Raw genomic sequence first — 15,154 nt, forward strand, 5'->3', positions numbered from 1 at the left:
TACACTATCAAGTTATATACTGTAGTCAACTACCCACATCTACTTCAAAAACATTCATTCATTGCAGCTTGATAAAAAAACAATATGTTGTCTTCAGATATTTTTATTCCCTCTTTGCTGCTCACTATGGTTTTCCTTAATATCATCATCTACTCTCCCTTTTATTTTCCCTTGTACTGTTGTGTATAACCTACATATTTTGTTTCACCTTATATACACTTGTAACATTTTATAAACATATGCTTTTTAAAAGTACACCCCAATTGACACCTGTGAAATGTCTTTGCTGTTCTCCACTTTTTACTCAGTATCAGTTAGAATCTCTTGACATTGAAAATCTGAAGTGCGGGAATGGTCTACCACTCTCAGCACAAAGGAACCATTAATTGCAACCCTTCTCACTCTGCTTTTAGTGATACTGAAGTAGTAAGCAAATCACAACCTTCCGTTCATATTTTACTTTTGCTATACCACTTCAGAATAGTCCCTGTTGTTTAACCCTTTGAAAGACTCCTGTTAAGAAGCCCAATTTGGTAGTGGTTTTGTTTGGACTCGTGGATCTGCTGTGGTACTCAGCGCATCTCCCCATGTAACATCGCAGCCGATCTGTGAACCCAGAAGGGAGCCAGTAACACCACTTAACAATCTGCTGTTAAACCAATGCATTTATAGTGTGTAAAAGTACTGAACACTCCCTAATGTGCAATATTTCCATACCACTCTGCTTATCAGATTAAGAGTCTAGTCTTTTTTGTTCCCTTCCCCCACGCTCTTTTAGCTGAATTTCCACAGTAACCATGTTTGGAACACTCATGCCTAGCACTAGGTCAAAAGTTCACAAACACTTTCTGTGAGCAGCATACTAGCTTAATATAGAACTGTGGTTGGTGTGGTTCACTGTTTGGAATTAAAAGCATATCCCAAACAGCATAACTTGTTTTCCCAATGCCAATCACAGACAGATGTAGTTCCTTTTTTTAAAACCAATACCTAATTTGAGCAACCTGCGTATTTACACCATCCAATCAAATATGGTATTTTTTAATGTAGGTGCTGTCCTCCATTTTAACTGCCTTTCATTTTGAAAACCATTGCATTAAGCTGCAGCCTTCTCCTGTGTGCTACTCTTGTTTGCCTCCAAAATGGTAAGAGTGTGGATTGTGGGCCATAGTTTTGTGAGTTTTAGAGAGAGTACTAGAAAGAGTGGCAATGTCAGGGACTTGGGTTTACCTAATATAGACATTACTTAGCTTGGCCAGAGAGCATTAGAGTGGCATCAATTACTGCCTTTGGTGTGAATGCAATGTGGATTGGCAACATCTAGATCTTAAGATTGTGCACTGTGGTGGCAATGACCTATGCACAATTACTGGGGTTGGAGTGGAAATCCTAATAAAGGATACCTTTGGTAAAGTAATACACTTTTCCCACACACTGCCTTGGCATTCTCCAACATTTGCCAAAGGCAGAAGTGGAAGTGGTCAAACTAATTCTGTCCACAGATTGACAAATCCAGGACACATCAATAAAATGGTTTCTGTATTCCTCAGAGACCACAGCATGGAATCCATATATCTCAACAATTTTCGCTTTGGTATCAACTAAATAAATAGAAATAATGTAGTTCATTTTTTTTAATATTGTATTTTATTGCATTTTAAGGCATACAGCAAAAAGAGAAAAACAAAACATATACATATCAGATTATAAAAGAAAGAACGAAAGCAGAAATTAACACAAATGCGGATCACTGAAATCAAAACCAACTTTAAAATGGTATAGCATCAATACAAAGCATAGTGGCGAGTAAGGGGAAGAGGACGAGGCACGAGAGACATAGCTATCTGGGGAACAAAAGAACAGTTCACAGGAAGTTGATGTGCAGGCACATGTTCGGCGTGAGGTACACTGACATATAAGTGAACAGCCAGGAGGGGAACAGGAGCATCTACATCAAAATTCCAGCGCATGAATAAACAGAGAGCAATCAGAATCATTGGTTAGTCATCAGGGGCGTCCGACTCAGTCTGCCGAGCAGCTTGATATTGGGCAAAGAGGCCCCAAAAACTCCTCGGGCGGTTACAGGGAGGTAGCATCTCATTATAAACATCAGATTGAGTATTGTAGTATACCATGTCACGTTCCCACTCCGCAATTGTGGGCATCGGACCCCTCATCCACCTCATCGCCAGTCTAAGCTTGGCCAGGAGGAGGCCGAAGGCAACCAATTTACGAACACTCTTCTTAAGTGGTTTAGTGTAGGGATCCGGAGCCAGGGTGAACCCAAGTATGTCGCCCAGCTTTTGAAAGATCGCTTCCCAATAGTGCTCCACCGGAGGGCACTGCCATGCCTGATGAAAAAAGCCAGCGTGGGAAGCGTGACAGCACTCACAGTCATCAGAGTCACGCAAGCCAAACCTGAAAAGGCGCAAGGGGGAGTGGTACACTCTGTTTAAAAATTTAAAATGGGCAAGCCTATGTCGGCCATTGATAGAAATCTGCTGAGTGGCCGTGCAACAGTAGAGCCAGATGTCGTCCGTGATAGGAGTGCCAACATCGAGCCACGAGGCCAGTCGAACCCTACTGAGGGGGGGAAATTTCATAGCAAGAGCAGAGGCGTATAACTTGGAAATTAATTTGCACAGATTTGGAGCACTTAAAAGGGAAGTCAGAGGGGAAATATCTAAAGGTTCCTAAAGTTCTTTGCCTAAAATTGCCTGCAGAGCATGTCGGGTCGTGAAGAAATGAAATCTCGTCAGTGCCGACTGCCTGCTGTCCTTGCCCGCCGCCTCCTCCCAAGAGCACACCCGACCATTCCTGAAGAGGTCATCCATGGTCTGTATATGCAATTTATGAAGGGAATCAAGGGTCCCTGTTTCCAAGCTGAGAGCAAACCAATGGCACCACTCAACACGCAGTTGGGGTGAATAGAGCTGCGCGCCATCATACATTCTGAGTATAGAGTGGATAACAGAATTAATCGAATCCAGTATGCCACAGCGCCGCAAAGGGACTTGTGTTAGAAAGTGAGGCAAGGCGTGCGGGGCTGCGGCAACCCTCTCTATTTGGAGATGAGATAAATCGCGGGGTCCGTGTACTCAACTGTATGCGTGAGAGGCCTGTGCAGCCCTATAATACAGTTCAAGGTTCGGGGCATTCAATCCCCCGCCGGTGTACGGCAGCTTGAGTATGTCCAGCGCTACTCTAGGAGACTTACCAGCCCACGCTAACTTAGTCATCAAAGATCGGAGTTCGCTAAACAGATGCTGCGGGAGAACTATAGGTATATATACAAAGAGAAAGAGCTGGCGAGGGAGGACAACCATTTTCATCAGAGTAACATGGCCAGCCAAAGAAAGAGGGAGTCGTATCCATCGGTCGATGTCGTCAGCAAGCTTATCTATCACCGTACCGTAATTAGCTTTTAACACTACTTCCGCATCAGAATAGACTTGAGTGCCGAGGTACCGCACTGGTTCCGTAGTCCATTGCAGTGGGAAATCGAATGGGAATTGCACTGTTGAAGGCGTCAGAGGGAAAATTATAGATTCATCCCAATGAATCTTTAAGCCAGAGAGGCCACCAAAACAGAGGACCTCACGGATTACGGGAGAAAGATGTACTTCTGGGTCTCTAACGTATAGAAGGGTATCGTCAGAGTAAGCAGATGTAATGAGGTTGTACTGAGGGAAACAAAGCCCCCTGTGCCCATGATATTCACGCAGTGCCCGAAACAGGGGCTCAGCCGCCACTGCATACAGCAACGGGGACAATGGGCACCCCTGGCAAGTGCCCAGCGAGATTGAAAAGGAGGCCGAAACCATATCTCCCGTCCGCACTCGAGCCATGGGTACATTGTACAATACCGAAACCAGCTGTGAAATGATGTAGTTCATTATACAAAGAAAGGCAACAGAATCTTCCTCAACAACTTGAAAGACTGCCCCCTGTTTCAAGTGTAGTTATCATCTACACATCAGAAATATAAAAGCTCTTTCAGAGCCAACACTGCTTCCTTTAATATTTAAATTGTTTTTTAAAAATCTTTTTCAGATCCTTGGATCGATCCATCGCAGATTCACAAACCAAAAGCACACATCCAATACACAACAGCAACCCTTATGGATGTGTCAGTGCAAGTGTGAGTAGTTTTATGAGTGCGTGAGTGGGTGTATCAGTGGCAATATGGGACTGTGAGTGGGTGTGTGAGTATCTGAGTGGGTCTATGAGTGGGTGTGTGAGTATTTGTGTGGGTCTGTGAGTGGCTGTGAGTGTCTGAATATGTCTATGAGTGGGTGTGTGAGTTCTCTGTGGTTCTATCAGTGACTGTGTGTGGGTCTGTGAGTGGATGTGTGAGTGCAACACTGAGTAGGTGTGTGAGTGTCTGAGTGGGTCTGTGAATGGGTGTGTGAGTTTATGTGTGGATCTGTGAGTGCATATGTGAGTGGGTCTGTGAGTGGGTATGTAAGTATATATTTGGGTCTGTGAGTGAGTGTCTGAGTGGGTCTCTGAGTAGGCATGTAAGTATCTGAGTGGATCTGTGAGTGGGTGTGTGAGTATCTGTGTGGGTCTGTATCTGAGTATCTGTGTGAGTCTGTGAGTGGGTATGTGAGTAGGTATGTGAGTGGGTATGTGAGTGTCCATGTGGGTCTGTGAGTAGGGGTGTGAGTGTCTGACTGGGTCTGTGAGTAGGTGTGAGTGTCTGAGTGGGTCTGTGAGTTGGTGTGTGAGTGTCTGAAAGGGCCTGTGAGTGGGTGTGTGAGTGTCTCTGGGTCTGTGAGTAGATGTGGTAGGACCTGACTGGGTCTCTGAGTGGGTGTATGAGGGTCTGAGTGGGTCTGAGTGGGTCTGTGAGTGTCTGTGTGGGTCTGTAAGTGGGTGTGTGAGTATCTGAGTGGGTTTATGAGTAGGCGTGTGACTGTTTGAGTGGGTCTGTGAGTGGGTGTGTGACTATCTGAGTAGGTCTGTGATTGGGTCTATGAGTTGGTGTTTGAGTGTCTAAGTAGATTTGTGAGTGGGTGTGTGAGTGTCTCAGTGGGTCTGTGAGTGGGTATGAGTGGGTCTACGAGTGGGTGTATGAATGTTTGGTGGGTTCTGTAAGTAGGTCTGTGAGTGTCTGTGTGGGTCTGTGAGTTGGTATATAAGTAGGTCTATGAGTGGATGTGTAAATATGTGAGTGGGTCTTTGAGTGTGTAAATGGGTGTGTGAGTGTCTATGTGGGTCTGTGAGTGGGTTTTTGAGTGTCTGATTGGAGTTGTGAGTCGGTGTGTGGGTATGTCTGTGAGTGAGTGTGAATGGGTGTGTGAGTGGGTATCTGAGAAGGTCTGTGAGTGGTTGTTTGAGTAGGTCTCTGAGTAGATATGTAAGTATCTAAGTGGGTCTGTGAGTGGGCATGTGAGTAGCTTTGTAAGTGGGGTGAGTTAGTGTGTGAGTGGCTGTGCGTATGGATATGTGAGTAGATATGTGAGTGGGAATGTGAGTAGATGTGTGAGTGTCTGTGTGGGTCTGTGAATGGGTGTGTGAGTATGTGAATTGGTCTGTGAGTGGGTACATGAGTGTCTGGTTGGATGTGAGTAGATATATATGTGAGTGGATTTATGAGTAGGTATATCAATGTCTCAGTGGGTCTGTGAGTGAGTCTGTGAGTGGGTTTGTGAATAGGTGTGTGAGTGGTTCTATGAGTGAGTTTGTGAGTGTCTGAGTGGGTATATCAGTGGGTCTGTGAGTAGGTGAGTCAGTATGTGAGGGGGTCTGTGACTGCATGTATGAGTAGGTGTCTGACTCAGTGTGTAAATATCTGACTGGGTCTATGAGTGGGTATGTGAGTGTCTGTGTGGCCCCATAATTGGTTGTGTGAGTTTCTATGTGGTTCTGTGAGTGAGTGTATGAGTGGGTCTATGAGTGGGGTATGTTAGTTTATGAGTGGGTGTGTGAGTGATTGTCTGAGTAGGTGTATGAGTGGTTAAATGAGTAGGTGCATGAGTTTATGAGTGGGTCAGTGAGTGAGTGTGTGAGTGTCTGTGTGGTTCTATGAGTGGGTGTGTGAGTGTGGGAATTGGTTTGTGAGTGTCTGTGTGGGACTGTGAGTAGATTTGTGTAGGTGATTAGTTCTGTGAGTGGGTGTGTGAATGCGTCTGTGAGCTGTTGTCTAAGTATGTGATCTGGTCTGTAAGTCAGTGTGTGAGTGTATATATGAGTATATCTGTGAGTGGGTGGGGTGTGTGAGTGAGTGAGCCTGTGAGTAGGTATGTAAATGTATGAGTAGGTCTATGAGTGAGTGTGTGAGTATCTGAGAGAGTCTGTGAGTATGAAAATGAGTGTCTGAGTGGGGCTGTGAGTTGGTGTGTAAGTGGGTGTGTGAGTGGGTCTGTGAGTGTCTGAATGGATGTTTGATTGTCTATGTAGGTATGTTAGTGGGAGTGTGGGTCTGTGAGTAGATGTCTGAGTATCGTTGTGGATCTGTGAGTGGGTTAGTGAGTCTATGAGAAGATAAATGTCTCAGTGGGTTTGTAAGTGTGTGGCTGGGTCTGTGAGTGGGTATGTGAGTGTCTCAGTGGGTCTGTTATTGGTTGTGTAAGTCTCTATGTGAGTGTGTGAGTGAGTGCATGAGTATCTGTGTTTGTGAGTAGGTATATGAGTATCTGTATAGGTGTGTGAGTCTGTGAGTAGATATGTGGGCTTGTGAGTGGGTGTATGAGTGTTTGTGTGGGTCTATGAGTGGGTGTGTGAGTGTATTAATTAGTCTATGAGTGAGTGTGTGAGTGTATGAGTGGGTCTGTGAGTGAGTGTCTGTGTGGGTCTGTGATTGTGTGTGTGAGTATCTGAGTGGGTCTGTGAGTGGGTGTGTGCATGTCTATGTGGGTATGTGAGTGGGCATATGAGTATCTGAGTAGGTGTGTGAGTGTATGAGTGGGCCTATGAGTGGGTATATGAGTATCTGTATGGGTCTGTGAGTGGGTGCGTGAGTGGTTTGCTGAATGGATATATATAAGTATGTGAATGAGTGTGTGAGTTTGTTTGTGAAAATGTCTGTGAGTAGGTAAGTGAGTGGGTCTGTGCATAAGTGTGCAAGTGGGTCTGTGAGTGGGTATGTGAGTGTCTGAGCAGGTGTCAATGGGTGTCTGTGAGTGGTGTATATTAGTGTGTGAGTGGGTATGTGACTGGGTGTTTGAGTAGGTGTGTGAATGCTTGAGTGAGTGGGTGTGTGAGTGTCTTAGTGGGTCTGTGAGTAGGTATATGAGTGTCAGTATGGGTCTGTGAGTATCTGCTTGGGTCTGTGAGTAAGTGTATAAGTGGGTCTGTATGGTTCTTTGACTGGGTATGTTAGTGGGTCTATGAATGTGTGTGTATGTGTCTGTGGGTCTGTGAGTGGGTGTGTTAATATCTAAGTGGATCTTTGAGTGTCTGTGCTGGTCTGAAAGTGGGTGTGTGAGTGTCTGAGTTGGTCTGTAAGGAGATGCATTTTTTTTCCTATGGCCAGATTTGCAGATCTGGCATGATTTTATAAGGAGGGTGTGCCTGAGCTCCGCATGTGGCAAAAAGATTCATTTGGGGGCATTTTTATGCTCATCAGGGGTCCCTACCTGATTCCTATTATACTTCATTTCATTTTTCACACCTCGGAGCATTCCCTGAGATATAAAAAGACAGCCACAATATCCTGGCAGGTTGCACCCAGCCAGTGTGGGATATGCTTTTTCTACGGATCCGCGGATCCTCACGAGTGGATCCATGACAGATTCAAATCCTTAGAAAACTATATTTCTTTTCTTTTATGAACTCAAAATCTACTAAAGGGATTCACACCAAATATCTTTCTAGACCAAGATCTAACTTTCTGTCAAATTTGATGTAATTCCGTTCAGCCGTTCAGGCTGTAATCGTGTTCACAATCCCAATGAAAAATTGCATGGGAAAACATGTTATGGGGCTCACCTTTTTATTAGCCCACTCTTGTCAAATCAACCCGAAACTTTCAATACAGCAGCTGAAGTTAGTAGTACGCTAGTTTTGAAAATGTTGGGAAGATTTGTCAAACAGTGCCAACGTCATTAAAAAAAACAAAAAATGCTTCATCTATGGGAAAAGTTGGTCCTAACTATAACTACCCACTAGCATTGGTAAATACATATATATGAAGTTTCAGCCAGATATCTCCCTCTCAGTTTGTCAATGTCATTTACATTTGCAATGGGCAGCCTACTTTGGACCTTGTCTCTCTTCTGTGTGACATATGAGATTTTGCTAAATCATCTACATAGAAAATAGTGCACCTCAATAGCAGGGCTCAATGTTTGTTTGTTTCATTATTATTATTTTCTATTTCATTTAGCAAGTGCCTGGCAGCTCCCCGCACACTGGTAATGGGTAATTTGGATATCTTGATCAATACACACCATGGGCATATGCAATACTTGTTAACTTTTGACAAAAACCATTCTAAACTCACCACCCTTGGATGAGCATGTGTGTGCATATATCTGCATGCCTCTGTGAAGTACAACACAAGCTGTTCCAAAATGCTTACTCAGGAGTACAAATGCATTGGTGACAGTAGTGGAATGTTTTCATAACACTTTGTTACAAAATCCATTCCAGGATGACCACCATGTGTGTGGTTTTTGTTATACATTACAAAATCATAATTCAAACAAAACAAGCATTGACAAAACAAATAGTTTGGCAGCAAAGCTAGATGCACAGGCTTTGCCAATCATTGTTTGTGAATTTTGTCCAAGACAAAAAGGTTTGTTGAAAAGTATAATAACATATGTCCTGGCAAATAATTCTTACAATAATTATAAATTAAATTTAAAAGAAATAGCCAAGTTTTCATTGTCTGTACCTCCAGATTTCCACTTTAGTGTACATTTAGAATTGCAGTTAAAATTAAGCTTAGTTGTACATTTTATATACTTCTTTTCTTATATTAGGAGATGGTGACAGAGGCGTCCACGTACCTTTTCCACGCAACTCGAAGAAGAGCGTATTTCAAAAGCGTAAAAATATTAATACCTTTAACATGGCTGTCAAAAGCCAGTTACTTAAGAACCAAGACGGAATCCTATGATAAGGTGAGACTTGAATGCATATTTCAGATTTTTATCACGTCCATGTTGTTTATGGATGTTGACCTTAACAGTGTTTTCTGCCCTCTTTTCCACATCCTGTTCCATGGCAGGCTGATGTCATTATTGCCGAGCCCTTCCTGAAATATGGAGTGGATCCTTACACCTTGCAGCATGGAAGGTGTGGTGAACCAGGAAAATACATTCATTTCACTCCTCAGTTTATAACAAACGACTCCCTGCTCCAGATGTATGGGCCTCGAGGTAAACCCGATTGACTATTATAACTGGCATTTATTTCAGTGAATGTATGCTGGTACATCCTTATCTAATCATACCATGTTACATTTATTGCAATAAGTTTGATCAGCTACTTATAACCCGAGCACAAAATTAAAAAAATATATAAAATGAAATATATTGGTGGTGTATCACAATATCTAGCAGTGACCTGCAAAACTACAGAGTTCAGGATATGGATGACAACTATTTTGTCCTGTTAAGTGTTTTTGGTTACTATTAGACCAACTATTCTTGACTCCACATCTATGTACCTTGATGATACATATTTCTTCAAGCTAGATAGTTGTGCAGTTAAGAACAGTAAGTAAATTCATACTTACCCACCTATACCTACCTTCATGATACGTTGGTAGTCGATAATTCTACCTACGATACCCTTGTAGTACAATGTGTTTGTGCACCATATTCTGACAAACGTCTACTTGCAACTAGCAGTCTAATGTGCTGAAGAGCCCTGTGTCATAGCCAGCTACTGTTGAGTTGGAAGAATTAAACAAGGCAATTGACTTTACTCATCCTCACCGTCCTTTGGAAGGACCGACTGTGAGAAATTCGGTTGTTGGTTGAGAGGGGGTGGGTACTGTCAGTCCTTCTCAAGCAACAGCCACAATCCTGGCCAGGGTGAACCACAAAAAGTCATTATCTTAACCTATGCTTAACCCTCTGGTAGCTTGGCGCAAAAGCAGTCAGGCGTAACATAGTGGCAATGTGTAAAGTATTTATGCAGCACTGAAAAACTAATAAAGCAAAAACACAGCACAAGAAAAATCCCACACCAGTTTAGAAAAAGTAGAGTAAACTTTAATAAATGATTTGACACCAAAACAACAACATTCTAATCAGTACCACCAGAGACATGCAATTGTAAAGATTTCAGGTAAGTACAGCACAAAGCACTACTCATGGTTATCTGGTCATGTGAGACCGGGTGAAAGTCACAAGTTCAGGCCGACCCTGATGCAGTGTGGGCCAGATACAGGGACCAGGTAAGTCCCATTATAAAAAGTTACTTTCTAAAGTTTAACATGAAGAATCAAGTTCACGGTGGAGAAGATTGCCTGGAGCAGGTAGAGCTTTGTGGATGGTCGTTACTATAGTGAGAAGAACAGGCCCGGTGTCGAGGATGGCCATCGCTCTAGCGCAAAGATCCTGTCGGATATCATGAATCATCATTACTTGAGATTCACATTGGCAGTCACTGAAGGCTGATGATGCTGCTACAACAAACAAATGATGGACGGAATGCTGACAATGCAGACATTCTTCCCCAGTCAAGATATCTGGGTTAAATCCATCATTCTTTTGCCCACTACGCCACCCCAGTTCAGACATGGCCATATGCAAATCAGTCTTGACCCTGTGCCTCATGGGAACAGTCCAGCCCGAACTGCCAAGCCATGTCTTCCCTGGACCAGAATCAAGCATCCTAGGACCGGTTTCTGGCTATCAGCCGTCATCAGCCAGGATAGCTTGACTCCAGTGGCGTAGTGAGCACGGGACCCACGTCTGGGCATACCCATCCCACTTAGGGCGAAAAGCGTTACAACAAACAAATGATGGACGGAATGCTGACAATGCAGACATTCTCCCCCAGTCAAGAGATCTGGGTTAAATCCATCGTTCTTTTGCCCACTACGCCACCCCAGTTCAGACATGGCCATATGCAAATCAGTCTTGACCCTGTGTCTCATGGGAACAGTCCAGCCCGAACTGCCAAGCCATGTCTTCCCTGGACCAGAATCAAGCATCCTAGGACCGGTTTCTGGCTATCAGCCGTCATCAGCCAGGATAGCTTGACTCCAGTGGCGTAGTGAGCACGGGACCCACGTCTGGGCATACCCATCCCACTTAGGGCGAAAAGCGTTACAACAAACAAATGATGGACGGAATGCTGACAATGCAGACATTCTCCCCCAGTCAAGAGATCTGGGTTAAATCCATCGTTCTTTTGCCCACTACGCCACCCCAGTTAAGACATGGCCATATGCAAATCAGTCTTGACCCTGTGCCTCATGGGAACAGTCCAGCCCGAACTGCCAAGCCATGTCTTCCCTGGACCAGAATCAAGCATTCTAGGACCAGTTTCAGGCCATCAGCCATCATCAGCCAGGATAGCTTGACTCCAGTGGCGTAGTGAGCACGGGACCCACGTCTGGGCATACCCATCCTACTTAGGGCGAAAAGCGTTACAACAAACAAATGATGGACGGAATGCTGACAATGCAGACATTCTCCCCCAGTCAAGAGATCTGGGTTAAATCCATCGTTCTTTTGCCCACTACGCCACCCCAGTTCAGACATGGCCATATGCAAATCAGTCTTGACCCTGTGCCTCATGGGAACAGTCCAGCCCGAACTGCCAAGCCATGTCTTCCCTGGACCAGAATCAAGCATTCTAGGACCGGTTTCTGGCTATCAGCCGTCATCAGCCAGGATAGCTTGACTCCACTGACGTAGTGAGCACGGGACCCACGTCTGGGCATACCCATCCCACTTAGGGCGAAAAGCGTTACAACAAACAAATGATGGACGGAATACTGACAATGCAGACATTCTCCCCCAGTCAAGAGATCTGGGTTAAATCCATCGTTCTTTTGCCCACTACGCCACCCCAGTTCAGACATGGCCATATGCAAATCAGTCTTGACCCTGTGCCTCATGGGAACAGTCCAGCCCTAACTGCCAAGCCATGTCTTCCCTGGACCAGAATCAAGCATCCTAGGACCGGTTTCTGGCTATCAGCCGTCATCAGCCAGGATAGCTTGACTCCAGTGGTGTAGTGAGCACGGGACCCACGTCTGGGCATACCCATCCCACTTAGGGCGAAAAGCGTTACAACAAACAAATGATGGACGGAATGCTGACAATGCAGACATTCTCTCCCAGTCAGGAGATCTGGGTTAAATCCATCGTTCTTTTGCCCACTACGCCACCCCAGTTCAGACATGGCCATATGCAAATCAGTCTTGACCCTGTGCCTCATGGGAACAGTCCAGCCCGAACTGCCAAGCCATGTCTTCCCTGGACCAGAATCAAGCATGCTAGGACCGGTTTCTGGCTATCAGCCGTCATCAGCCAGGATAGCTTGACTCCAGTGGCGTAGTGAGCACGGGACCCACGTCTGGGCATACCCATCCCACTTAGGGCGAAAAGCGTTACAACAAACAAATGATGGACGGAATGCTGACAATGCAGACATTCTCCCCCAGTCAAGAGAACTGGGTTAAATCCATTGTTCTTTTGCCCACTACGCCACCCCAGTTCAGACATGGCCATATGCAAATCAGTCTTGACCCTGTGCCTCATGGGAACAGTCCAGCCCGAACTGCCAAGCCATGTCTTCCCTGGACCAGAATCAAGCATCCTAGGACCGGTTTCTGGCTATCAGCCGTTATCAGCCAGGATAGCTTGAATCCAATGGCGTAGTGAGCACGGGACCCCCGTCTGGGCATACCCATCCCACTTAGGGCGAAAAGCGTTACAACAAACAAATGATGGACGGAATGCTGACAATGCAGACATTCTCCCCCAGCCAAGAGATCTGGGTTAAATCCATCGTTCTTTTGCCCACTACGCCACCCCAGTTCAGACATGGCCAGATGCAAATCAGTCTTGACCCTGTGCCTCATGGGAACAGTCCAGCCCGAACTGCCAAGCCATGTCTTCCCTGGACCAGAATCAAGCATCCTAGGACCGGTTTCTGGCTATCAGCCGTCATCAGCCAGGATAGCTTGACTCCAGTGGCGTAGTGAGCACGGGACCCACGTCTGGGCATACCCATCCCACTTAGGGCGAAAAGCGTTACAACAAACAAATGATGGACGGAATGCTGACAATGCAGACATTCTACCCCAGTCAAGAGATCTGGGTTAAATCCATCGTTCTTTTGCCCACTACGCCACCCCAGTTCAGACATGGCCATATACAAATCAGTCTTGACCCTGTGCCTCATGGGAACAGGCCAGCCCTAACTGCCAAGCCATGTCTTCCCTGGACCAGAATCAAGCATCCTAGGACCGGTTTCTGGCTATCATCCGTCATCAGCCAGGATAGCTTGACTCCACTGACGTAGTGAGCATGGGACCCACGTCTGGGCATACCCATCCCACTTAGGGCGAAAACCGTTACAACAAAAAAATGATGGACGGAATACTGACAATGCAGACATTCTCCCCCAGTCAAGAGATCTGGGTTAAATCCATCGTTCTTTTGCCCACTACGCCACCCCAGTTCAGACATGGCCATATGCAAATCAGTCTTGACCCTGTGCCTCATGGGAACAGTCCAGCCCTAACTGCCAAGCCATGTCTTCCCTGGACCAGAATCAAGCATCCTAGGACCGGTTTCTGGCTATCAGCCGTCATCAGCCAGGATAGCTTGACTCCAGTGGTGTAGTGAGCACGGGACCCACGTCTGGGCATACCCATCCCACTTAGGGCGAAAAGCGTTACAACAAACAAATGATGGACGGAATGCTGACAATGCAGACATTCTCCCCCAGTCAGGAGATCTGGGTTAAATCCATCGTTCTTTTGCCCACTACGCCACCCCAGTTCAGACATGGCCATATGCAAATCAGTCTTGACCCTGTGCCTCATGGGAACAGTCCAGCCCGAACTGCCAAGCCATGTCGTCCCTGGACCAGAATCAAGCATGCTAGGACCGGTTTCTGGCTATCAGCCGTCATCAGCCAGGATAGCTTGACTTCAGTGGCGTAGTGAGCACGGGACCCACGTCTGGGCATACCCATCCCACTTAGGGCGAAAAGCGTTACAACAAACAAATGATGGACGGAATGCTGACAATGCAGACATTCTCCCCCAGTCAAGAGAACTGGGTTAAATCCATTGTTCTTTTGCCCACTACGCCATCCCAGTTCAGACATGGCCATATGCAAATCAGTCTTGACCCTGTGCCTCATGGGAACAGTCCAGCCCGAACTGCCAAGCCATGTCTTCCCTGGACCAGAATCAAGCATCCTAGGACCGGTTTCTGGCTATCAGCCGTTATCAGCCAGGATAGCTTGAATCCAGTGGCGTAGTGAGCACGGGACCCACGTCTGGGCATACCCATCCCACTTAGGGCGAAAAGCGTTACAACAAACAAATTAAGGACGGAATGCTGACAATGCAGACATTCTCCCCCAGTCAAGAGATCTGGGTTAAATCCATCGTTCTTTTGCCCACTACGCCACCCCAGTTCAGACATGGCCATATGCAAATCAGTCTTGACCCTGTGCCTCATGGGAACAGTCCAGCCCGAACTGCCAAGCCATGTCTTCCCTGGACCAGAATCAAGCATCCTAGGACCGGTTTCTGGCTATCAGCCGTCATCAGCCAGGATAGCTTGACTCCAGTGGCGTAGTGAGCACGGGACCCACGTCTGGGCATACCCATCCCACTTAGGGCGAAAAGCGTTACAACAAACAAATGATGGACGGAATGCTGACAATGCAGACATTCTCCCCCAGTCAAGAGATCTGGGTTAAATCCATCGTTCTTTTGCCCACTACGCCACCCCAGTTCAGACATGGCCATATGCAAATCAGTCTTGACCCTGTGTCTCATGGGAACAGTCCAGCCCGAACTGCCAAGCCATGTCTTCCCTGGACCAGAATCAAGCATCCTAGGACCGGTTTCTGGCTATCAGCCGTCATCAGCCAGGATAGCTTGACTCCAGTGGCGTAGTGAGCACGGGACCCACGTCTGGGCATACCCATCCCACTTAGGGCGAAAAGCGTTACAACAAACAAATGATGGACGGAATGCTGACAATGCAGACAT

General features: G+C 46.0%; 1 protein-coding gene across 1 annotated transcript in view; it reads left to right on the forward strand.

Annotated features, from left to right (window-relative positions):
* LOC146834645 (calcium-activated chloride channel regulator 1-like) overlaps positions 1-15,154 on the forward strand; it is a 537,414-nt gene that overhangs the window by 212,056 nt on the left and 310,204 nt on the right. The window contains exons 2-3 of the mRNA XM_085602116.1: positions 8,934-9,074; positions 9,182-9,332. Of these exons, the coding sequence (XP_085458242.1) occupies positions 8,934-9,074; positions 9,182-9,332 (292 nt within the window). The remainder of the gene's footprint in view (positions 1-8,933; positions 9,075-9,181; positions 9,333-15,154) is intronic.

The sequence above is a fragment of the Triturus cristatus genome, chromosome 4_2 (assembly GCF_964204655.1).
Source record: "Triturus cristatus chromosome 4_2, aTriCri1.1, whole genome shotgun sequence".
In the NCBI taxonomy this organism is placed as follows: domain Eukaryota; kingdom Metazoa; phylum Chordata; class Amphibia; order Caudata; family Salamandridae; genus Triturus; species Triturus cristatus.